This window comes from Hyperolius riggenbachi, chromosome 12 (genome assembly GCF_040937935.1).
Source record: "Hyperolius riggenbachi isolate aHypRig1 chromosome 12, aHypRig1.pri, whole genome shotgun sequence".
Taxonomy (NCBI): domain Eukaryota; kingdom Metazoa; phylum Chordata; class Amphibia; order Anura; family Hyperoliidae; genus Hyperolius; species Hyperolius riggenbachi.
This window is the reverse complement of record NC_090657.1, coordinates 196802229-196828559: the sequence shown is the minus strand read 5'-3', so window position 1 is coordinate 196828559 and position 26331 is coordinate 196802229. Positions and strand designations below refer to the sequence as shown.

The 26331-nt window shown below is 42.2% G+C and overlaps 1 protein-coding gene across 1 annotated transcript; it reads left to right on the top strand.

Annotated features, from left to right (window-relative positions):
- Positions 1 to 4389: 4389 nt before the first annotated feature.
- ZNF217 (zinc finger protein 217) lies at positions 4390 to 18771 on the top strand. Its single transcript, XM_068262251.1, has 6 exons — positions 4390 to 4531; positions 8335 to 9926; positions 11408 to 11533; positions 12705 to 14234; positions 15077 to 15179; positions 18128 to 18771. The coding sequence occupies exons 2-5, from the start codon at positions 8534 to 8536 to the stop codon at positions 15157 to 15159; spliced, it is 3132 nt and encodes a 1043-aa protein (XP_068118352.1). The 5' UTR covers positions 4390 to 4531; positions 8335 to 8533; the 3' UTR covers positions 15160 to 15179; positions 18128 to 18771.
- Positions 18772 to 26331: the final 7560 nt, after the last annotated feature.

The window sequence follows — 26331 nt, the reverse complement described above, 5'->3', positions numbered from 1 at the left end:
TGTGCAGGCAGCTTGCCATAATGAGCTGTACCTTTCTTGGTGACATTACAGGTGGAACCTCAGTGCTGACAGAGGGCACAGGACCACGTCCTTAGGAACAATGGCTCTCCTCACAAAATGGCTGCCATAGTCTCCATGAGGACAACTTGCACTTTAGTAAGTTGTTACAGAACAGCTATCCTCTGTCTCCAGCTTTTATCAAGTACTGACCTGATTATGCAAGCACACGCTAAAATAAGCTTACTTAGGAAGGCATTTTTTGCAATATATGAATTGCTATGTTTATATAAGCCATGATCATAAAATGGCACTGAGATTTGTTATGGTGTCAACCAGTACTTTGGTCTCTGTGGTATAATAAACCTGCAGCTCCATTTGCTGGTTGCTAGCATTGATCATGCCACACATATAAGCCATGTCCAGTGGAGAAGTGCTGGTTACATACCATTCAATTTCCTATTCAATCGATGGTCAATCTGATGTTAATTAATGTTGTTGTATCGTGTCTGCGTGTCCAAACTGCTCCCGATTGATAACGGGATCGATTTTCCAATGATAACTTCATAAAATTGATCCTGCTATCAAACAGTAACAGATTGGGCATATTGGAAATAATCGTCCAAATCCCATCAATCAGACCGGAAATTGCATGGTGTGTATTAAGCATAAGTTGCAAAACATTGTGCGCGCTTGTTCTCATTTGTTATTCATAGTTTAGAGATACAGAGCGATCATTAAATAACGTCGGGGGAAGCTGTACACATGTTACAATCTTAGCTGAGACGGCGACAAATGATCGCCTCTGCCGAAAATTGCCTAATGTGTGTATGAGGTGTGAGAGAGAACCTGAATAGAACTGCTGATCAACAAGAACAAGTCTTCATCTCCTTTCACACATCCGCATAGATAAACTTTTGTGAGCTATGACTTTGCTGTTTACAGGTACACAATTTTTCCATTAAATGGCTAGTCAGATCTGATATGGCTCTACACTTTGTTTTCGATTGACACTGTGGTCGACATTAGGATCTGCGGCAGCATCACCAAGGACCAACATTGTGGTTTTGTATTTTAGATGTGATGCTGATTGTAATGTCAATTACAAACACAAAAAATCCTAACATTTTTACCCAATTATGTTTTTGTTTAATTGAATGTCTGTGCAAATAAAAATGTGTAGTGTATGGCTACCTTTACAGACAGATTGTATTGTCCCTATTACATAAACCTTTCTTCTGTTCTGAGTTTCCCCACAAGAGATGCTTTCGCATCTCAAGGTGGCCATACACACATAGATTGACACCCAATGTGATTAGATTACACCTGATCTAAACATCAGGTCTGTTGAAACTCTGTTAACATCCCCCCCAAGACATCAGAATTGCTGCTTGAACATTTTATGGACTTAAAATCGATTGGACATGTCCATTCTTTGATGACTTTGAAAGTTAAGGGCTGCAAAGGTACGCAGTCGATGTCGCTATAGCTATACTGTATTCAGCAATACAAATCTAGTGATTGTGGCAGTGCAGTCAATATACCACCAGATCTCTGCTAAAATCTAAGCAACTATCAAGTGGTGCATAGTGGTAACGCTGTAGACTTTTCCCGATCGAGTTATAATTAGGGAAATATTGATCATGGATGTTAAATACGTAGCGTTAAAGGTGCCCATTAATGATACAATCTTAATTGTACAATCTTACCACTTCTATGTCATATGAGGGACTAGGGACCTGAAGTATCCATTCAAATCATATTCACTCAATTTACCCTTCTACTGCATAGATTTGGTAAGATTGGACAACCAATGTTGTATCATTGATGGGCTGCTTAAGAAAGTCATGTACTAATATAGTTTTTAATAGATTTCCTCATACATTTTTTCCAGTAACGTGATCAGACATCGATTGGGAAAATGTGTGGTCATGATCATGGGGTTGAGTGCAGTCGATGGCTTTACTGCATTGAGCGGTAAACTGCTAAGGTGACCACTAATGATGCAATCTTGGTTCTCCAATCTTACCACTTCTATGTAATATGAAGGACCTGAAGTGTCCGTTCAAAATATAATCACTCAGGCTAGATTCACAGTGGGACGTTGCGTTTTGATGCCACGTTAAAGTCGCACTGCAAGCTTACAACGCAACGCGCCCAAAAAGTGGCAACGCAGCGTTACCGTCGCATACAGCAGATACAGTAAAAAATACAGGCAATGAAAAGTATGCTTCCAAGTCATTACTGAGCATGTGCAAACAGTCCAACGCAGCTAATAACGTGTATAACGCACTGCATGCAGTACTTTTACTTAACGTGCAGCGTTAGACACCAACGCAACGTGTGCACTGTGAACGGGGCATTGATTTTTCATTGCAGTGAGTTATTCTGCGTTAAATGCTGTTTTAACGCGCGACTTTAACGTCCCACTGTGAACTTAGCCTCAGTTTACGCTTCTTTTACAAGTATTTGGTAAGATTGTACAATCAAGATTGTATTGTTAGTGGGCACCATTAAGATACACTCTTGACTGTAAAATCTTACCATATCACTCAGGGTAAACTGAGTCAATGGGCTCTATTCATAAAACGTTACCGCAAGTTTTCCGCTCAAAACAGCGGACTTTCCCGACCATTTAGCAAAGTGGACATTTATAAAAGCTGTTCCCGCATGAAAATCTACAATCCCCCAGCAGAGCGAGAAATTTCCGCCTTCTGCAGTGTTTTTCTAGATTTATCTAGAAAAAAGTAACAAAATGGCCATTCATAAAGATTAGAGGAAGCGGTATGTGGACGGGAAATACCGCTTCCTCGAAGCCTGCGGATTACATACAAGTGAATAGGACAGACCTCCCAGAGAGAGCAGCACACGGAGGGACTCTGCCGGCGTAAGTGTTTCCGCATGCCTTCCGACAGCTTACCACCAGCCTTCAGCGGGAGATCTCCGCACTTGCATCGCAGCTGGCAAGATTTTTATGAATGACCACGCAGAAGTCTAAAATACCGCTGCGGTATTTTCCCTCCAGGAGTTTTTTCGCCACATTTTTTTTATGAATAGAGCCCAATATTCTTTGAGGGCTAGTTCACAGTGGACAGTTACATTGCAGAATAATTTTGCATGTCAACTCACTGCCCAGACAATGCTATGGACATGTTAACAGTACTGCGTTGTAAGAGATTACGTTATTCTAACTCTCTGCATGTAGTCTCCATTGCACTTCACACTCCTTATAACGCATTATAACATGTGCGTTATGCAACTGACCATTGTGGATATAGCCTTAAAGGGGAACTGAAAATAGAGGTATACGGAGGCTGCCATATTTATTTCCTTTTAAGCAATACCAGTTGCCTGGCAGCCCTGCTGATCCTCTGCCTCTAATACTATTAGCCATAGCCCCTGAACAAGCATGCAGCAGATCAGGTGTTTCAGACTTTAAAGTCAGATCTGCCAAGACTAGCTGCATGCTTGTTTCTGGTGTTATTCAGATACTACTGCAGAGAAATAGACCAGCAAGGCTGCCAGGCAACTGGTATTGATTAAAAGGAAATAAATATGGCAGCCTCTGTATACCTCTATCTTCAGTTCCCCTTTAACAGATATTTTAGGTAGCCCCATATATTACATAGAGGTGGTAAGATTGAACAATCAGGATTGTATCATTAGTGGGCACTTTTGCACTGGCACTGTTGTGATGGGAATGCAGAAATCTGACAGATATAGACCTCAAGGTGGTACAATAATTTCCTGATTCATTCTCACTCTGATACCTATCAATTGCTGGACACATGTGTGATTAATCATTTATTAGTGAATTACTACATTAATTCCACAAAGAGGTGGTCTATTCTACCACTAGGATTTAATGGTGTGTCCACAGCATGAATGAGAACTTTCACAGTTATATTTAAAGGGTTTAAAGCCAGCCTTTAGCTCTCATTATAAGCTATCCTGGACACACATGCTGATTTAAGTATCCCCTCCCCTTCAGTTGGAATTGTAACAGATACTGACATGGCTGCTTTCAGTATTGCTAAGTTGTGCAGTTACTACAAAAGATGTGTTTACTATTTACAGACATACAGAGAGTGAGCCGGTTTATTCTTCCTATTGTGTTATGTTGTTGCATATATTCTATAGAGGTTGTATGGATAGTGAATAAACATGTATGTGCATATATATATTTAGAGTATCAGAAAGCTCATCTGCATTAGTATTCTGTACCCTGCCTGCAGTAGCTTGGATTGTCATGGTAAGTGGAAGCAGGAGACTAGGAAGAGAAGAACAGGTAACACAATTATGGAGGGGGGGCTGGTTAAGGAGGGACGTTGACACTCTAATACACAAACACACAGAAGAGAAAGAGGAGAGTGGGCGGGGACTAGACACAGGGACAGCGCATAAAGAGGATGAGCTCTTCTCTCACCCAGGAAATATTCGTCCCAAAAATGAGAAGAAGACGGAGAAGAATAAGCGGCCGCCCGAGCAGCAGGTAGAGAGAGACTCCATCCATCTATCCCTCCACCGACTGCAGGTAAGATTCTGCTCGGTGCGCCCGCCCGCACCAAACTTCCCCAACTGCCTGTGTGTTCTGTCCACTCTCTCCGCTGCACCCCGAGACTCTCACTGCTGGCGTGTGTCCCCCTATACTCGGCTGCCCCTCTATGGGATCGGACATATCGGCGATTAGTACTCACTGGCTGGGTAAAGTTCAATAGATCCCAGGCGTGGGCTGCTAATCATGGGGGGTGGGGTGTGGAATACTCTCCAACTGCCAAACTTTACTCCATTCTCGTATTCTTCATCTGCCTCGCCTTCTCTCGGAAGAAGAAAAGTCTAAGGCACTTAGATAATATATCATTAGCCTATCTATCTATCGTCATTGAATGTATTTTTTAAATGTTTTTTATATATATATATATATATATATATATATATATATATATATATATATATATATATATATATATACACACAATTCTATTTTTATTGCTTGTTTGCTTATAGTTAGTTGTAGTATGTGGATTGCTGGTGGTGTCCTCTGGAATAGACTGTGCCTGTGTATATATTTACTGTATATAGTGCTGGAGGATCAGATAGGGGTATATAGTCTGTGGGAGTTGCTCTGGAATAGACAGATGAACAGGAAGCACACAGGGCTGCTGGCGTCTATAATTAACACTTGATTAGTTAGGCTGCCTGTGCGTGCTGGGGGTAGTAGTGCTCTTCTCTCCCCCTCTATATGCACAGTGAAGGCTGGAGGGAGACAATGGCAGGTCTCCATGCACAGTGCTGCGTGAGTGATACATGGGAGCTCAGTGCTGCTGTTCATTGTTCTGGGGGGGGGGGGGCTCTGTGTCTTACCGCGGGGTTTGGGGGGGGGGGGGGGGGGGAGTGGATTGGAGGCGATTTTCATTGACCTTGAAGAAGTAGTTTATCAGCAAGTGTTGCAGCTCATTACCAGAATAGGAAGGAGGAAGTGGAGTTCTTCTTCTAACTAGTGTCTCTCTCTCTCTGGGTGCATAATACGTGCAACAACAGCTGACATGTTGTGATGATAACCTACATGATGTATACATAGAGAGTGATGTGTATATCAATCTATCTATCTCAATTTAATGTGTGTACTGGTAGCAGCAGTTGTTGTGAGTTCTTGCAAGCAGGGTTGCTGGGGATTATATATGTATATATGTTATGTACTGATGTATATTCCATAGGTAGCAGCAGTTCTTCCTGTTAGGTATAGATGTATATTCCATAGGTATTCCACAGCAATTGGTGTGTTCTTGCAGGCAGGGTTGCTGGATTGTAGCAGGCATATAAGGAAGGCAGCTGCAAGCAATGATTCCAGGCTGCAGGATTGCTCTGGAAGAGGACAGAGCTCTCTGTAGTCACTTGCTGACTAATGAATCCAGTTTAGCAGAGAGTTGGTCTGAGCCTGCTGTAAGGTGGGAGCCCTCAGTCAGTCAGTCAGGCGGTGTGACCTGGTAATGCCATCATGCTATGTCTTTGTGTCACCAAGTCTCTCCTAAGGAAGCCTTCTGCTCTCAGAGTTCAGTAAGTTCCCATTTTTTTTCTTCCTCCCCTTCGCAGCGAGTTAATGAGCCAATTGAATCGCAGCATTGTTGTGGCAGGCGTGGGGTTAAGCTGCTGCTGCTGGCCTCCCTAATAGGCCTGTATGTGATAGTGAAGAGTCACACCGTTGTTCTTCTTCTGCAATATGTCTGCCAGGCCAGATAGTGAATCATCAGCAGTCCTTGCTGGGAGTCAGGCAGTATCCTTTCATCATGTGCTGCTGCTGCCCCCCTATGCAGTGCACTCACCTAACTTCACTCACTTTACTCTGGAGGGAGGGGGGGGGGGGGGGGGACTTGAAAAGTTCTGTTCTTTTCTCTTAAATGCAAATATCCACTGGCTGCTGCAGAGAGTAGAGGCATTGCAAAACCAGCTCCTGTTCCCTTGTGCATCCCCCACCTACATTCACACCAGGGGGGCAGATATTTGAAGCTGCTGCCTCTGTAAAGTGGTTAGCCACTAGCAGTCTAATTGAAATGTACAGAGTTGTCTCTGAGAATAAAGTTTTGCTAGTTAGAAGTGGCTACCTGGTTCTTGCTCTTGACATGCGTCAGAAGTTGTTGGTGAAAACAGTAAATATAAATTCTGCTACGTTTGGGGTACATCATGAAGGCACCATTTCCTTCTCTGCGATGTTCAGTCATTCAGCATGCGCTAAATAATGGTGAGCGAACTTAGTAATTTATTTTGCCTTTTTTTCCAGCATTATTGGTAGCAATAATAATAATAATAATAATAATACATTTATTTTAGTTTTCCATTATTATTGGTATGGCGATTATAATAAAAAGTGGTCATTGAGCTGCAAATGATTCTGGCTTCCATTCAAATTTCATGGACCTTGTATGCATTTTGAAAATATTCCAAGCCACAGACAAGCTGATCAGGACATTGCTTGGTACAAAGCGGGCATGACATGATTACACCAATGGCTAATACATTTACTGTAGTTATTGATATTAAAGCCTGAACTGTTGTTAAGGTTATTTTATTGGCCAATTATTCTGTGCTGTATGTTGGGCATCACACATGCAGGGTAAACGAGTGTATGCTTGCATATACAGTAATCTAGAAGTGTGTGTTGGTGGTACCGTATATCATTCTAAATCACTTCCTGCTAATCTGCTTCCTGTTGCCTTGACATCTGAGAATAAAATTGGCTATTTATCAGCTTGCTGCACAATCTGCTTCGTTGCTTCAAACGATTGCGTCTTTTATGTTTAGTTTCAGCCAATTTTCTAAGTTCATGCATGAGGACTTATTAGAACATTTCCGAGGTTATTATTGCTGTCTTAGTTCCAGCTGTGGTGGTGCACACAGCAATTGAAACTTAAATTCTGTTAAGTGGAAGAGTTAGATAAGCAGTAATTTTTTTTTTTCTTTTCCCTGTCTCCACTTCTCTTACTTCCTGTTCTTCCCAATGCTGGTGGGACTAAGAACAGGAAGTAAAAGGAAAGGTCTTGCAGCTGGAACATGACCACCATCCAAACCAAAAGTCTCTGATTCTTCCCCATGCTGCACAGAATTGACATGAATGTTAGTCAGAGTACCACTTCAAGTTCTCATAATACACAGGGGTGATGATTGTATTTGTGTACAATGATGTATGCAGGGTACAAATCTCTAATCGAATGTAAATGGATTTATTTATTTTTTTTCATTGCTGGGGGATTTGGTCTGTGGAGTGTCTAGTGCTCTCTGCTGATTGGAGCAGTGGAATTTTTAAAACCTTCCATTGCTCACATGATCACTCTTCCCCCATCCTTCATGCTATATTGTACCTGCTGGGCTTGTCCTATCATGATTCTTGCTTTACTGTATTGCCAGGTTTAGTGTTTGTTTTTTTTTTTTTTTTTTTTTTCCTTCTTCTTCTTCTTTTTTCTAAAGGTCTGAAGTGAGCGGGATCTGGAGGCTGCCATATTTCTTGCCTTTTGAACAATACCAGGTGCCTGGCTGTCTAGCTATTCTTTCATCTGATCTGTTCAGGGTCTCTGGCAGATGATCAGCAGGACAGCCAGGCAATTTGCAATGTTTAAAGGAAATAGATATGGCATCCTCCATATCCCCCTCACTTCAGGTGTGCTTTTAAGATGTCTGCAGCTTCTCTTTGTATTAATTATCTTGCTTGCTGGGAACTTCAAAGTTATTATGTTACTGTGTAAACTTTGCTAAGAAATGGACTTGCAGTAGGACTGAAGAGTAATTGATGTTCAAAACATGCCATTGTCAATAAATTAATACAAATTCTGTTCTCTGTTCTAGGCCTGATGTTGACTTACTGTGATCGTATTCTTCACTTCCTCAATGGATTGTATTTGATGAGTCTTGGCCATTCTACATCAAGCTGAGATCTACATGCCTGCTTCTTGACAGTACAGATCATCCAGTGAACTTGGCTTGCTCTCTTGCCTGATTCCATCGGAGATTACTGTCCCACTGCACAGCAAAGCTGGCTCCAAACATGCCGGTACAGTCACCCGATGAACTTGAGGGCCCAAGTGGCAATGGAGATTCAGCATGCTCCCCTGTGCAGAGCTCCCGTGCTGCCCGGGCCCTTAGGAGGCAGAACCAGGAGACCCAAAGGGCATTCCAAGAGAACTTTATTCTACCGGCAGAGGGAGATGTAAATTTTGATTGCATCTTCTGCGAACATTCCTTCACAAACCATCAAGGCCTGCAGAAACATATAGTGGCTAACCATACACCAATACCAATTGAGCCAATGGTCCTCTGCATTGAAGCTGAGTTCCGCAGTCCACAGGATAGATGTAGCCCGAGTACGGAATCTTCTCCAGTGGAGAATGACAAAAATGGTGAAGACGACGTCCGGTGTGTAATGTGTGGCATAATCTATTATGAATCTGCCTCACTTCGGTTACATAGGAAAACCCATTACCCGTATTTTCCTCACTGCTGTGGTTATTGCCAGAGGAGATTCAGAGAGGCATGGTTTCTGAAGAACCACAAAAAGAGCCACAACCAGTCGGGAAAGAAGAAGAAGAAGAAAAACAAGACTGTGGCACCAGTTCCTCAGATTGAGGAGCCTGTCACCATAAATGATGTTGTGCAGGAACAGTCCATCAAAAGAGACATTACGTCCTACTCACAATGCTGTAAGTGTGGCCTGTATTTTACAACTAAAGAGGAGTGGCAGGTACACAGCAAAGTACACCTAAAAGATTCAAAGCAGGAAGACATCGCAACAACGAGTTCTTCATGCACTGACCGTAATGGTGAAGTGAAGTCTTCAAAGGAGGCTTTCTTGAGTCTTTTGAATCTTAAACCTACCGATTCCAAGCCTCCTGCACCCACTTGCAATTCAATTGCGGAACTTGACCCAGTGAACACACACCTCTCATGGACACTCTCCACCAAAGGCAAACTCTATGCAGGCCCTAAGCTGCACAAGAAGACTCTCTTTGTATCACCAAGTCCAGGAACTGACCCATCTTTGGATAAAAAGGATATAAAAATATTGAGGTTTCAAAAGATGATTGAGCTGAAATCTGTTAACAGTGATGCTGGTGAAGGGGGATCAAACTGCACAGACTTGGCTATTGTAAAAAAAGAAGTGCCTGAGACCCCTTCAAGTCTGAGTGAAAGCACCCCCCCTGCAGAAGAACAGAAGTCCACCACTTGCAATGATTGTGATAAGACTTTCAAAACTTACCACCAGCTCATCTTGCACTCTCGCGTTCATACGAAGCACAGAAGCGATTCAGAGTCTTCCACTAGCTGTGATGGATCCCGAACTACAGAGTCCCCTGAGGTTCTAGCTGACCCTGAAGCAGATGGTTTCATCAAAATGGAAAGTGCCTCTGAACCAGAAAGTTCTGGTGATTCTACACTTCCTGGTAAGTAACTGCAAATTCAAACCATTTTTATTTGTAATGTCACTTTGGGATTTGAGTTCCTTGTTTTCCATAACTTTGGCATAAATCTGGCAATAGTAATGATGGGAACTCTAAACTCCTATACTAAAAGCTTTAAACCTTTCTGTTCATACTGGGTTTAGACCCTTTCTTTTTGAGGGAAAAGAGAATTGGCCTGTTCATTCTCATTACTGTAGCTTACATTTTCAAGCAGATAGTGTCCCCTAGTGGTGGTTTATTATATTGCACTTACTCTCATAAGGGTAATTCCACTTTTTTTTGTTACGGAATACAGTCCATTTTGTTTAGTTGTATATAAATTGCTTAGTTTTCTTTCTGTGTGCTTTTTTTTTTTTTTTAACATGCAGTTACGATTTTCCGATGCAAAAAGTCCGAAATGGCGTACTAGGGAACAAATACTATAAAACATAGTCCAATTGGACAGCCCTATTTGTGAACAAATATACTTTATTGGTATAAAACATAATGTCTAACTATATCTAGAGACTCTGGACTTAGTTGACTTAAAGTGAACCAGAGACGAAGCCCTCTTATGTATTGTACCATATATCTCAGAGGGAACATTAGAGAAAACGCCTACCCTGTTCTGTTTAATTTTTCACTGCTCAGCCTGCTTATCATCAGCCCTGATAAAATCCCCAACTAAGCATTCAGTCTGGCTTTGCTCAGGAATCATTATAGCTGAGTCTTTGTAGCAGAGCCAGAAGGGGGCAGGCTTGGGCTTGAAAAGACATCGGAGAAGACAGACTGAATGCTCAGTCGGGGATTTCATCAGGGCTGATAAGAAGCAGGCTGAGCAGTGAAAAATGAAGCAGAGAGCAGCGTAGGTATTTTCTAATGTTCCCACTGATGTATATGGTAAAATACATGAGGGTTCTTTGTCTCTGGTTCACTTTAACCTGAGGCATTATGTTATACACCAGAATAATGGCCCCATGTTGTTGTTGTCGGTCCTTCCTGAATCAAAGTTTACATGCCATCAGTTTGTGTGGAGGTTGAGTAGGCGACGTTCGGGGCTGTGAGCGTTCTTGGTTCCAATTGGCTATTAGGAGCAGGAAGTTAATTTAGTGTTTGGCATATTTTTTTTGGGGGGGGGGGGGGGGGAGGGGGTGTTGCGCATACCTTATTTCCCAGAGTTCATGATCACCTCGGAACAATGAAATCTGCCTGGGGTACCTTTTTTTTTTTTTTTTTTTTTTTTTTTTTTTTTTTTTTTTTTTTTTTTTTTTCTTTATCGTTAACACTGTAGGAGCTGAAGAAATCCTTTTTTCAACATGCTCTAACTCTGACCATCACACACAAGCTTTACTGGAGCAAAAAAAGTAGCTACTAAAGTGGAAGCAACTTGTAAATCTAATCTGAGAAACCTATGTAACTTGATGGGTACTTTTCTTATACATGGTTGGCTCCTCCTTGAACTTTTATACTCCCCTTTTTTTCAGATAACAATGAAGATGGACAGGAAGTTATAAGAACCAAGAACCTCCCAACCGCCAGACAATGTGGATACTGTAGAAAGTCCTTCCGTTCAAACTATTACCTGAATATTCATCTCCGAACTCACACGGGTAAGACCTTCAAGCTTACTAGACCTAAAGCTACTACTACCTATGGGGATTGTAGTCCAGATCTGCTCCTGAATAGTAAAGCATTTGGAGGAAACTAATGATGCTCCATAGCTGAAAATATTTAATAACTTAGTTTGTTAATAGTGCTTGTAGTGACGAGGTTTAAGCAAACCTGAAGTGGAAAAAAAGTATGATCTAATCATTATAGTATAATGAATTGTATGTGTAGTACGGATAAGGAATAGAATATTAGTAGTAAAGAAAAGTCTCTTCATTTTTAGTTTCAGATATAGTTACATAGTTAGTTATTTTGGTTGAAAAAAAGACATACGTCCATCGAGTTCAACCAGAGAACAAAGTACAACACTTGCCTGCTCCCTCGCAAATCGTTGATCCAGAGGAAGGCGAAAAAACCTTTACAAGGCATATATATTTTAATGACACTGCATCATTCTGTTGCAGTTTTAAAACCACACTGTGGCCCACATGCAATTCACCTTTTCCCCTGAGCTTTCTCCTAGGAGATAATTTTTCATATTGTATTAAAAATAACTTTTCAGATTCTTTGAAATAAAAAAAAAATAATAACTTTTCAGCATTTTGCAATCATAAAAGTACCAAAAAGTAGTTGAAAAACTACTATCAAAAAAGTATATTTTTGCTGGCTGGTGATCTTTATATGCATGTTATAAACAACTTGTTAAAATATCACTTAAGAGAGAACTCGGGTTAAAAAGTGAATTGCATATGGGCCTCTTTCTTTTTTTTTTTTTAACTATAAAACAAAGCAGGGATAATGACCCTTTTGAACGTTCCTGCAGTAAAACCTTATCTTGGCTGTCTCGCACTTTTTGTTTTTTTTCTTGTCTGTTTTAAGTGCTTCAGAAAACCAGAACTGTATTCAACTCAAATGGGTGGAAGAGCTTAAAGAAGCCCCTTTGCGTAGATACTAATGTTCTATTTCTTAGCTGTACTGCACATACAATTCATTATCACATGTTTGTTTTATTATTATTTTTTTTACATTGACTTTTTATTGGTTGACTGGATCATATCCAATTCTAAAATATGGAGCAGTTTTGCACTACATGGTGAAGACTTGTGTAGTATCTTTTGTACCTGTAGTTTGCTATTTAATTCCTTAATGTATTTTCTTTGTTTCTTTTGACAGGTGAGAAACCTTATAAATGTGAATTTTGTGACTATGCTGCTGCACAGAAGACCTCTCTGAGGTATCATTTAGAGAGACACCATAAGTTCAAGCCTGGAGAATCCAATGCTCGCGTAAAAAGTATAAGCAGAAGCTTACAGCTCCTTAAAAAGACCACCGAGTCACTTCCCGCTGCTACCCAGCCACCTTCTGCTGCTATCCCAGTCCAGGAGAACCAGCCTTCTCAGGTGACCACTAATGAGATTAAAGAAGATCCGCTGATGGCTAAACCACCAAAGCGTATGTCTGCGCTGCGCAACAAGCTTGTCAACGCAAATCGGATCAAACAGGAACCGATGGATCCTGTGAAAATTGATGGAGGGAAAAGACTTCCCAAAGAGCCAAAACCAGCAATTCCCATTCAGCCTCAACAAAAAGAGGAAGAGATCTCACTGGCTTGTACAGAAACCCTTGAGGATGACCCTTGTCCCATGGAAGTACAGCCTTGTATTAACCAAAATTATTCCAATCTTAAATATTCATACTCCAGTTCAGAGGATGAACAGGCCCCAATGGACTTGTCTTTAATACCAGTCAACCTAAAAGCCAAATTAAAAAGCGGTCCTCCGCCAACCATCCTCCCCTGTTGCTTTTGTCCATACAAGACCTTATACCCCGAGTCATTGGCTATACACCAAAAGCTGTCTCACAAGCACAACTACCTTCTAAAAAACGGTGTCCGGAATAGACATCCAGCTCAGGTTCTGAAAATGAGACGTACTGGTTGTCCACCATGTCTACAAGGAGTGGACGTGTCCCCTGCACAACTAGCTGGTGGCAGGCCAAATGTTACTCCAAACACCCGCACCAAGCCAGCTGGTGAAAAGCCAAAAAAAGTACCTGTTCAACCCAACAAAGTTGTAAATTCGACACGGCTAGAGCAAGAAAATGATCCACGGCCTGGACAACAAAATGGAGTACAACCAGGAAGTCAAAGATGCATGCAGCCAGATTTGCAAGGCATCACACACCTTTTGGAACGAATGCAGCAACCCGATCAAAGGAGACATCAGTGGAATTCTCCTGCTCAGAAGAGTGGTCCGATGGTACCTGTTGAGCACTTTTACCCCGCAGTGCAGACGTGGACTGGGGAACATCAAGTTGTAAGGTCCGGAAGTTCTCCATTGGAATCTACTGAATCTTTTCCCAAAAGAGCTAAGCTTAATTTGGCGAACTCCACTTCTGCTACGTACTTTAATTTAGATACAGCCAAGCGGATGCAGTCTGGCCAAGCCGGTGCATTTGCACAAGAAATTTCTCCTAGCAAGTCTTTAAACCATTCCTTAACACCAAATGCGTCTCATCCTTACATCGACCCTCGCTGGGGTGCCATGAAGCCTTATGACCACCAAAATACTGGAGGAGTGTACAGAATTCCCAATAATGCACCATTCAATGCACCTTTAAATAACTCGCCTCTCAATGCACCTCTCAGCGTTGCGCCTCCGAATATCTCATCCGTCAATCAGGCTTCCACTTCTGCTGCGGAAGGTAATTGTAAATCTAATCTCAAAAGTTTACAAATTGGGGTTATGTGCAATTTTCTATTCCCTATAGTTTTCCATCCTGCCACCTACTTTTTCAACACTAGGGCCGATGCAGTAATTTGCCTCCTAAGTTTACCATGCCTTCATACTTGAAATAATTTTTTTTCCCTACCTAAAAGCAAAAAAAACCCTACTATAAATTCATTAAAACCCCGTTTTGAAAAGCTCCTGAGATTAGCAAAATGCAGATCTGAACTCTTGCAAAGCACACAATGAAAAGTCATTATTCCACATATAGTTGCTGATGAATTGATTTTTCTGTGCTTGGTTTAGCCAAAGTATCTAATTCGCTCCTCACCCATTACCCATGCCAGACTGATGGCTGGCATGGGGGAGAATCAGCTGCAAACAGTGTGCACACATTCATTTTGGTCTTGTATGACTGTTCTCTACCTTTATTCAAACCGATCCTCCTATACAGAAACCTGGTATAGGAGCATAGTGGTGTGCTCAAGTGTGGATCGTTACATCAATAAGAGTTCCTTTTTTCTTTTACCTTGGGGCTCATTCCCAACAATATTGAAACGCGGGCCACATGTTAACAGTCAGGAAAAGCGGGGTCCTCTACAATCCCCACTGTCACCAGACACTCAGAAAAAACAGGTGACTGAATCTTTGTGCCTGTGTGAGTCTTTACAGAGACTTTTAGTCTAATTACATATGACCACTTGCATTTGTCTTTTGAGTGTTCTCATTACAGGAAGTTTACTTGCTTATGTAAATCATGTTATTGTGTTTTTTGTTTTTTCCTCTTTCTAACTGAGCATTTTCTGTTTCTGCCTACAGCGAAAAATACTCCGTTGCATCAACGGGCAGCCAAGCGAACTTTAGGACCCAATGAGAACTCGAATGAACGAAAGTCAACATGAATTTAGAAGCATTCTAAAGGGTAAATGAAAAACATTTTTGGTGACCTTGTAAAATCCGAAGATGAGCAGCAAAAGCAACCAGGCTCTTTTCCGTTGACCTGTTAAGTGGCAGTTTAACCATTTCCCCTCCCCCGGGACGAGTAACTACGTCCCTGCAAACTGCCATAACTCTGTGCAGGGACGTAGGTACTACTTTGTTTTTTCAATTTTTTTTCTTATTCTTCTTATTAAAGAAGAAAAAAATAATTTTTAGCAAAAAGTACCCCCCAAAGAAAGACTATACAGTGGCAAAAAAAACTAGATATAGATTGTTTCGCTGTAATAAAGTTATAGGTGAATGAATGGAAGGAGCGCTGACGGGTGAAAACTGCTCTGGTTTTTTTGAGCAGAAAAACCCTTTGAGGTGAAGAGGTTAACATATCTTTCCCTACTTTACTTTTGCATAACAGAGCGCTACAATACTGGCTTTTAGGCGTATTTTCTCTATCATGTGGGAGCGGCACATGTGGCAGGGATGTTAAGAGGAGCTGTCCGCCATACTATCTCAGAAACAAAAACCACATATTTAAGTAGATAAATACTTGCTCTACTTACATAACATATGTATGGCACTGTCCACATTTTGATTTTAGTAATTTTTGTACAGTAAACAGAGAAAATCCTTCTTAGCATTTCCCATCTTAACTGTGGCTATTTTGAAGCCAATCCTGATGTAATTTCCTCCCTTACTCTCCTTTGCCTGATTTGACCGTGCCGTGTCTCTGCATGAGAACTATTGGCCAATCTGAAAGGAACAGAGGTGTGGGAGGGGGAAAGAGGCTTCAGCCAGTCAGGCTGCATTAGTTAAGTCTGAGAAGCAGAGTAGCAAAAAAGGACAACCCAGCATGCCCTGCAACTTCCTTTTTGTGTGTGCCAAATAAGAGTCAGGAAAACTGGGAATGATCATTTATCAACAAGAAAAGGAATAGTGATTTTTAACTTTGGATTGCTTGGTTAGCATCCTTTTTACTTGTTTACCAGATAAAAATAAAGAATTGATTTTATGCCAGACAGTTACACTTTAAGCAGATTCGGCAGACGATCGATGGCACGCTACAATGAAAACTTTGTACACTGGCAGGTTTCTGTGGAAAGCGGTGACAATGGGCACAGCTACTGATCAGCAGGCATTTCACATGCCAAAGATTACATGATCTTAAATTTTTTTGCAATTCATGTTAATGGCCATCCACTATTTTGCAGGGCTGTGGAGTCGGTCCAAAAATCCACCGACTCCGACTCCTCAGTTTAGGATTCCACCGACTCCGACTCCACGACTCCGACTCCTCTAATTTGCATATTACAATTTTGTTGATTAAAAGTATGTAACATGAAATTCGTCTCTTAACTGCCAATGCTTAGGAATTTTACAAGACAACTGAAGTGAGAAGGATATGTAGACTACTATATTTATTCCCTTTGGACTAAAACTAGTCCTTGGTAAGAGTACTTGTAAAAGGTACAAACCGAACAAAGAACATCTATCAGGCCCTAGGCAATGTAAGTGTGGGTACATGTAAGAATGATGTGCAGGTATTCTGCAGGGGAATGAGGAGATTGTAAACAGACAACACCTCTGTGTTCAATGTGCACAGCATTCTCAGTGGATTCCCTGCAGCTCTGTGGGGAGTGCATATGTAGAGTATAGTACTACTGTGTAACAAAGTAAACCTGAGACAGATGAAATTAAAGTTTTTTTATACATAACTGGGGCTTCCTCCAGCCGCCTTCAGGATAATCAGTCCCTCGTTGTCCTCCTCCACCACCTGGATCTTCTGCTATGAGTCCAGGTACTTGAGCCAGTCAAGCGTAGTGCGCATGCACACACTCCGCCGCCAGGAGCATACTACACCTGTGCAGCACTATTGCGCAGGTGCAGAATGTTCCTGGCTGTGGGAGCGGCATGCGGCCGGACAGCGCTGACTGGCTGAATTACCAGGACTCATAGCAGAAGATCCGGGTGGTGGAAGACAGTGAGGGACTGATTAGCCTGAAGGGGGCTGGAGGAAGCCCCAGGTATGTATAAAACTTTACTTTTCACCCGTCTCAGTTTCCCTTTAATTTGTAGTCACCAAACCAAATTTTAATAACCTATCAAATTATTTGATTTCATCAGCAAAGGGAGTGCATACATTTGCATAAATCAGCATCAATGCAGAATTATTTCCATCTCGTTGACCATCTCTATTAGTGACATGGCTAACCATCAGGCTTTATACTTACAGCATAGATGTTATTTAGTGTATATAAGAGATTCCTGTGTACACATCATATATACAGTCACAATCAGATATGTATATCTGACTTTAAAAATACGGGGACTGCTTTATTGAAGCAGCACAAGTAACTAATTTTGATTGGTTTATTTCATTTTTGTAGACTAAGCACAGCTATTACTGTATATATACTGTATATATACATTATTTTTAATGACTATTATCTGAGAAATAGAACATTTTATCATATTTTCTATTTTAATTACAGTTACAAATTCATTAGGAGTCGGTGCATTTTTTCCCGGCTCCGACTCCAGGCACCCAAAATTGCCCGACTCCGACTCCACGACTCCGACTCCACAGCCCTGCTATTTTGGGGGAGACCTAGAATCTCCTGAAAGCCAGTCCTATAACAACTATGCTTGGCACCAACCAAGAGCACCCCCTTTACACCACTTAGGTTTTTTTTTTTTTTTTAATGTGACCAATCTCTTATTACTTGGTTGAAAACCCCATGGAGTGATTTCGTCAAGGCTAATTTTAGGGGTTGTTGATTCCAGGATTCTGATTGGTTGCTTCTCCATCTTTCTTTGGTTCTTGTGTCTTCTAAAGCAGCCAACATATTGATGTTTGTTTCTTCTTCTGTGCTGATGTAAAAGGTGTGGGTGCGTGTTTTTACTAGGCGTATAGTGATGTATTTTTTCTTTTTCTAGGATGGTGAAGGTCATCAGAGCATTTTGCCTATTGCTCAGAAGCTGCTACAACCCTTCCACCACCCCTTACATTGCCTCCAACTGTGATTGTACCTACAAGGGACACTAAGCTTTATTTTCGAAAGCCGAGCCAGAAGGCAAATCTACTGAAGGACTCCTCTTTTTGGGAATGTACAGAATCTAGAGATTTATATATTTTTTTTCGGCAAAGACGCACTTGCCTTAACGCTGAAAAGAAAATGACCAAAAAATAATGGAAGATTTATCTGCATACTTGAGATACTTGAGCACCCCCTGCTGTTTTCTTCAGGTGGCCTTTTTTGCTTTCCCTGTATAGGAATGAATGGCTGTTTATATCAGATTTGTATATTTTTAATATATGTTTCCTGACTCCACATTGAGCTGAGCCTGGATTTGACTAGTGGAGAAGGATCAGGAAATCGTGTTTAAATTTTCATTTTATTTCTTTTTGCATTTTGCAGCCATTTTTTTATTTTTTTATTTTGATTTGTATATAGAAATCTCAGGTATTTTGTGTAATAAGAGGGGTTCTCCTTCCCGGATTTACATTTTTATTTTTTTTTTCATTAAAATTTGGGGTGTTCAGTGTTTAAAAATGAAAAACTTTGTGTTTTTATTTCCCCCCCCCCCCCCCCCCCCCTCCATGCCTTAATGAAACTGGTACTGTCAAATACTATGCTGGTCACTATGCTTCCCAAATAATAATAATTATTTTTTTAATAAGCCCTTTGCACTGTTTTTGCATTTTCTTTTAATTCTGTTTTGAAATGGTCTGCTCATTGAACACCAAAATACTTCACCCAAAACGTTGTTTTTGTAAATATCTGGAAAGCTAAGAACATTTATGGGATTTACTATGGTGTTTGTCTCCACTTGGGGGATTTTCTGTCACTTCCTGTGGTGTCACCAGTAACAGGAAGTGAAATGGGATAGGTAAAACCTCTAGTTGTATTTTTCCGTAGCAGGGACATTTCTTGTCCCTTCCTGAGACCAGGGGAGAGGGGAATCTTACTAACTGGTACAAATCCTGCCATAAAAGCCTGACAAAAGTTCCAACAGACTCTTAAATTTTCAAGTAAATCTGAAGTGAAAATTAACTGAGGAAATGTATCTGTAGTTCTATTCTTAAAGGGAACTGAGCACCCAGGGCATCTTAATAGCACATTAAAAATGCATGCTAACAATGTGGCTCATTTTAAAATAAAACTTCCATTTTACCACCTCCTTTTTACATTGAAAAGTTTAGCAGAGGCTTTTATTGTCGTACTTCTGTGGATGGCCCTGCCTCAGAAATTTCAGGCAGATAAGGACTGGTCTAATTATTTTACTTGCTCCCATTAGCAGATAGCAGAAGTCTTCACCCGAGGGTAGAAAAAAAGTCAGTGTTTAGAGAAGTCACAGATGCCATCTTCTTACCTTCCCTCTTTGTAATTAAGGGCAGCTAGAAGGGGAGGGGGTAAATGGCAGCTCCTATAGCTAGTAGAAACTGCAGGGAAAAATGGTGCTTGGTTCCCTTTAAATAGGACTTATAATATCATGGTATTTTGTATTTAACCCTTACAATCCACCTTAAAGTTTTGATTCTCAGGTACATGCGGATGGTTTAAAAAAAAAAAAAAAAAATGTTCAGCTCCCGTACAGACAGACTTTGTACCATTGAACTTGCTGTGTTCTTCCCAGCCATGCAGTTTTACAACCCTAATTAGTTAGCTATTTGTGAGGGTCCCCAAAGACTGCAGTGAAACTGTTACTTGCATTCTTAAGGCCTGTTTCACACTGCAGGCTGAATTGGGCGCTTGTCGGGCAGTACAGAGTCTTGTCTGACACCCACAAGGGCTATTCAGGTGAAAATGTCTGTGTGTCAACGTTTGAGAACCGCAATATGTTGTTTGAGAACCGCAATATGTTGTGTCTGAGCATGGTTGCTGCTATGATCCTATGTGATGGGGGCACCTGTCCACCGCCGATAATGAGGGCTAACAAGCACCTGGCCAGTGCAAGGGAGCAACTGACAAGCAGGGGATTCACTGGCTAAGGCCTAGAACCCACTAGAGCATTTTTTTTGAGCGTTTAGGGAGTGCTTTCAATCGCTAGCGTCTTCCCTAAATGCTCTGCCAATGTAAATGGATTTAAGATTCCACTAGATCAGGGTTGTCAAACTCAAATGCAAAGTGGTCCGAATTGTACACTGGGACCTAGTCGCAGGCCAAACTCAATGTCTACTGGCTGCCTTCCTCCCTTTATAAAGTTCCCAGGTGTTGAATGGCCCTCCTCTATACAGTTCTCTGGTGTCAAGTGGTCCTTTCTCCCCTATACAGTTCCCTGGTGTTTAGTGCTTTTCCCCCTTCCGTCCCCCCCCCATATGGCTTGCCTGGTGTTCTAGGGCTTCACCTCCAATATAGCTTCCCTGGAGGTCTAGAGTGGGCCAAACCTAATGTATAGTGGAGAAACCACTTGAGGGCCAAATTTAGTGGCTCTGATGGCCAGATTTGGCCCGCAGGCCAGAGTTTGACATGTACGCACTAGGGCAGTGATGGCTAACCTTGGCACTCCAGCTGTGAAAAAACTAGAAATCCCAACATGCCTCTGCCTCACTGAGTTATGCTTAGAGCTGTTGAGTATTGCAATGCCTCATGGGACTTGTACTTCCACCACAGCTGGAGTGCCAAGGTTAGCCATCACTGCACTAGAGTGATTGCGAATAAGGAAACTGCAATCGCAGGACATGCAGCATTTTGGGAGGGTTTCCATTCTAATGAATTGTATAGGAGCAAGGAAATGACTCCCAAAATTGCTTGCAAAATGCTGTCACAAATCGCTAGCGATTGCGTTTGGTGCGTTCTAGTGGGTTCCAATGTTAAGCTGCTCATATAAGAGTCCTTACGCTTTTGGTGAGAAAGGAACACAGCACATTTCTAAATAGAACTGGTATTGTACAACATATTGATCATGTCACTTCATGTACTGTTTAACTTGATCCAGATCTATACATAACTTGGCATACTCCGACTTGCTAGAAATTACCAGTTGGTTAAAAAAAAATGGTTCAGCCCAATTGTGGCACTTGGAATGTGGTGTTCTTGAGTAATGACTCTTGATTGTACAATCTTGCTAAATCTATGTAGTAGAAGTGTAAACTTGGCGAATATACTGTAGGCAGTCCCTCGTATTGCATAGAAGTGGTGATTGTACAATAATTGTATCCTTAATGGGCGCCTTAAAGAGAACCCGAGGTGTGTTTAAAGAATGTTATCTGCATACAGAGGCTGGATCTGCCTATACAGCCCAGCCTCTGTTGCTATCCCAAACCCCACTAAGGTCCCCCTGCACTCTGCAATCCCTCATAAATCACAGCCATGCTGTGAGGCTGTATTTACATCTGTAGTGTCAGTCTCAGCTGCTCCCCGCCTCCTGCATAGCTTCGGTCCCTGCCCCCATCCCTTCCCTCCAATCAGCAGGGAGGGAAGGGATGCAGGCGGGGACTGGAGTTCTGCAGGAGGCGGGGAGAGCAGCAGACTGACACTATAGAGATAAACACAACCCGCTCTGACAAGCTGTTTGTCAGCAGCACGGCTGTGATTTATGAGGGATTGCAGAGTGCAGGGGGACCTTAGGGGGGTTTGGGATAGCAACAGAGGCTGGGCTGTATAGGCAGATCCAGCCTCTGTATGCAGATAATATTCTTCAAACCCACCTCGGGTTCTCTTTAAAGCACCTCACAGATATTGACATGCTGCAGCAAGCAGATCTGCTGAATAGTCAAACCATAACCTGCTGTATACATATCTGTCCCTGTCACTAATGCTTTAACATAGTCAGTTGTATAACAGGGCATTGCCAGTGTCTTCTTATAACCTGGTGGTGTCTCAATACAGATTTGAGATAAGGGGGGGGGGGGGGCGGGGCGAGAGCGAGTCAGCCAAAAACTGCACTGAAATGATGTCCGCACTACCATGGGCCGTAATGTGAATTGCGGCTGTAGCAGAGCTCAGTCAGTAATTTGGGCGCTTGAATAAGACCATTAAAAACAGCATTATTGGGACGCCCGCAATAGCTGGCAGCCAAATTAATTCTTACCCAGAGTCCACAGTGGCCTGAAGGGGGAAATAGTAATTAATGCTGCCGGGACTCTTGCAGGATTAGGGTGATATGATTTTCGGCTTTACCCCGTGCCCAAATTTTCCAGCATCTTAACTGCATATATACAGTGGGTGGAGGGCAGGTGGCCGTGGGGGAATACAGTAGCAATCAGCCAGTTTAAAGAAAATTTATTGCTGTACAGACATCAGACTGTCACATGACTATCGTCTGTGTGGGCTGGACTTCGGGCTAATGAATGAGCTCTGCTCTGTGAAAGTTCCCTCCCACAAAGCACACCCTCTTCACATCTGACCTACAGAGGGGTTTACACTTATGCTGGCTGTTATTTACCAGTTCTGCGCTGCTTGCATGATGTTGGTGTTGAAATGGTCAGAAAGATGCTAAGTTTTCCAGCCAGCCTGCAGCTTAGATCTGAGCTCAGTACACACTTGCAATCACGGTCGCTCGGCAGGGATCAGGACTTGATCCTTACAGCGACAGTTGAGGCTGTACAGAAGCATTTTATTACTAAGCAGGGGGCAGGAGGGCCTATAGCAAGGTGTACAACAGTGCATATGGGGTGAGCAGGAGAACTATGTGCTTGGTGGAGTCTATCCAACAAGCAGATCGACCACCGACACAGCAAGGGAGGCCAGGGGCCACTGTACACACACCATATTCTTGGCAGATTCAGGAGGGTCAGGGGCTGCTGTACACACACTAGATTTAGATTCTTGGCAGATTGAGGGTCAGGGGCTGCTGTACACCTAGATTTGTGGCAGAGGTTGGCAATGCCCAGACACCTCAGCTGAGAATTGTCTAGCGAGTGTACAAGACTGAAGTAATCAGTCCATTTTATTGGCCCATGCAAGTCTAAATACCTTAGCATGTTTCACCCATCTGGCTACAGCCAGTGCAGGTCCAGTAATGAGAGCTGTGTACAGAATATGTACAGAACTGTCTATGCTTTTAACCTCAGTAAATGGTTTCTTCTATAACCGGACATCTATCTGGTTATAGAAGATATATGCAGCTTTGTAGTAACTGGTGACCTTAGTAGCAATACAGCTGGTCCAGTGACATGCTTAAATCTTTGACTTGCATGCAAATTGTATGCCATTTACAAGTGGACCTGTAGCCAGGAAGACGGAAGACTAATTGTAAGACTTTACCACTAAGTTCACCTAGAATCCCCCTGGTAGAACAGAGGTATTCCCCCACACTGCAGCTGCTGCACTCTCTGTGCCTGACCTGTAACTCTCCAGCAGGGGGAGCTGAGAACACTCCACCCCCTCCCACATGACCTCCTCTCTGGAGTGTGCCGCTATAGACTCCTCATAATCTCAGTATTATCTGCTGTCTACTCCCCTCATATTCCATTCATTCATATGCGCTGTGTATTTATTTTTTTTAATTATTTGATATTGTTTAAGATCACCCTTTGTATTTATTTGGCTGTTTTTGTTTTTTTGGTATAAATTATGTTGATGCCATGTGCGTGGCATTATTGATTTTTGTAACTACAGATCTGATGTTTTGCAATCATGTTTGTCATCTGCTTCTTTACAGGGCAATAAACTAAAGTGAATGAATAGCAGACTTGTAGTCTTTCAAGTTAAATGTGTTGCATGTTAAGAATCCTTCCACACTGTGCATATTGCCTTGCAAAACCAATGCAACCGTGCAAGACGTCGCACTGCGCATTAGACCTGTGCTGCGATCATACAATACAATGAAAGTATGCTTCACCGCCACAGTAAAAGCGCACGTTGCGACCTCTTTATGGACCACTCAGTTAAAAAAACAAAAAACTAAGCAGATGATAAAACCTGACATAACCAGGTTATGGACTACTGGTTCATCTGCTCATGGGGGATTTTTAGGGTTTTCTTTGATTTCAAAAGCAATTCCTTAATGACAGGTTAGCGTCTTACTGTTTTGATAGTTAAACCATTCAGGAAATGCTTCTGAAAACAAAGAAAACCCTAAGAATCCCTCATGAGAGATTGACTAGTCCAAAATCTGTCCGATTTTTAACCGCTTACTTTTTCTTTTTTTTTCCTATGGAATGGTCTTTTAAGGCATGGTTCACACCCAAAGCTGCATATGTCTGGTTCGGTCCAGTACTGGCCTGTCCTGTCAGTTTTGCATCTGTTGACGACCAGAAACGTACAAACTTATGTGTAGACATAGCCGTAGAAAAACACTATGCAGTTATTCCAACTGTTAACTGCAAGGATAGGACTGAACACCTGTTTGTATGAACCCAGCCTTACACTATACGCTGAAAACTGATGCGTTTTAACTGTCTATAGCCGAGCATTGTGAAAAAGCTTTCAGTTACAATGCGTATAGTGTGAGCTAAGATATAGGGAAGCATGGACATTACTTTAAAAATCAATTGACCTTTCAGCTATAACTGAGAGCAAATTATATGGTCTAAAAATAACTTCGTGAATGTTTACCGATTCTAAAAACAAAAAGTCAGATACTCACCTAAGGAGAGGGAAGGCTCGGTCCTAATGAGCCTTCCCCCTCCTCTCCCGGTGCCCGGTCCCGCGCAGGATCCCCCGTGGCAGTATTCGACCAGTTCGGTCAAATGCTGCCACTTCCGCATGCCGAAGAGAGCTTTCGGAAGCCTTCGGGAGCACTCAGGCTCCCGATGACGGGGCCGCTCCATAGTACGCATGCGCGAGCGCCCTCTATGACGCGCTCGCGCGTACGTAGTATGGAGCGGCCCTTCTTTGGAAGCACGAGTGCTCCCGAAGCCTTCCAAAGTCCCTGCGGCGGCGGACGCGAACGGGGGAGCCAGCGCAGCACCGAGGGCACCGGAAGAGGACAGGGAAGGCTCATTAGGACCGAGCCTTCCCTCTCCTTAGGTGAGTATCTGACTTTTTGTTTTTAGAAACGGTACCCATTGGCTTTAACAGCGCAGCATGTTATGCAAAAGGCCTGGTTTACACATATATCTGCACATTTCCGGTCCTGTTGATTATGCATCAGTTTTCTATCAGTACCTGACTGGACCGGAAATGTGAACACGCCCAGAAACGCATACAAAATGTACAAAAATGCAAGATGCGAACTGATAGGACTGGACTTTTTTTGTACTCCAATGAAAATAATGTAATAAAATAAAAGTACTTCATTTTTACAATAATTGTGCATAAATGATTTAGGGCTGGTGCACACCAAGCTTTTTTGGTAGTGTTTTCAAAACCGCTTCCGCCTGTGAAAACGCTTGGCTAATGTATCTCAATGGGATGGTGCACACCAGCGGTTTGAGGTTTTTAGCAAACCGCAAACGTGTCTCCTGCAGCATTTTTGCGGTTTACAGAAGCGTTTCTGCTTCAATGTAAAGTATAGCAAAAGTTTAAACCGCTCTGAAAAACGCTAGATCAGAGTTGTTTTCCAGGTGTTTTTGTTACTGAAGCTGTTCAGTAACAGCTTTACTGTAAAAATATATTTTGAAATCTGCTACACAAATGCTCCAAAAACACTAGGCATGTTTAGAAAACCTCTCTAAACATGCCTAGAATCGCTCTGAAAATCTGCTTCAAAAACCTTTAGCGATTTGCGATTCTGCTAGAGGTTTTTGGTGTGCCACACTCTGGCCTAAGTCAGTGTTTGCCCATTGTAAAAGCTTTCCTTTCCCTGATTTACACTCTGAGGCCCAGTGCACACCAAAAACCGCTAGCAGATGTGCAAAACGCTAGAGGTTTTTGAAGCAGATTTTCAGAGCGTTTCTAGGCATATTTAGAGAGGTTTTCTAAACATGCCTTGCGGTTTTTGGAGCGTTTTTGTGTAGCAGATTTCATATATTGTTACAGTAAAGCTGTTACTGAACAGCTTCTGTAACAAAAACTCCTGGAAAAACGCTCTGATCTAGGGTTTTGCAGAGCGGTTTTCCACTTTCCTATACTTTTTAACATTGAGGCAGAAACGCCTCAGAAATCTAAAAAATGCTGCAGCCCCCGAGTTTGTGTTTGTGGAAAAAATGAACCACTCTGGTGTGCACCAGCCCTAACATTTATCACATGGTGACAGTTTTACTGCTAGCAGGTGATGTCAGTGGAAGGGAGGGGGGGGATGCTGCTTGCTTT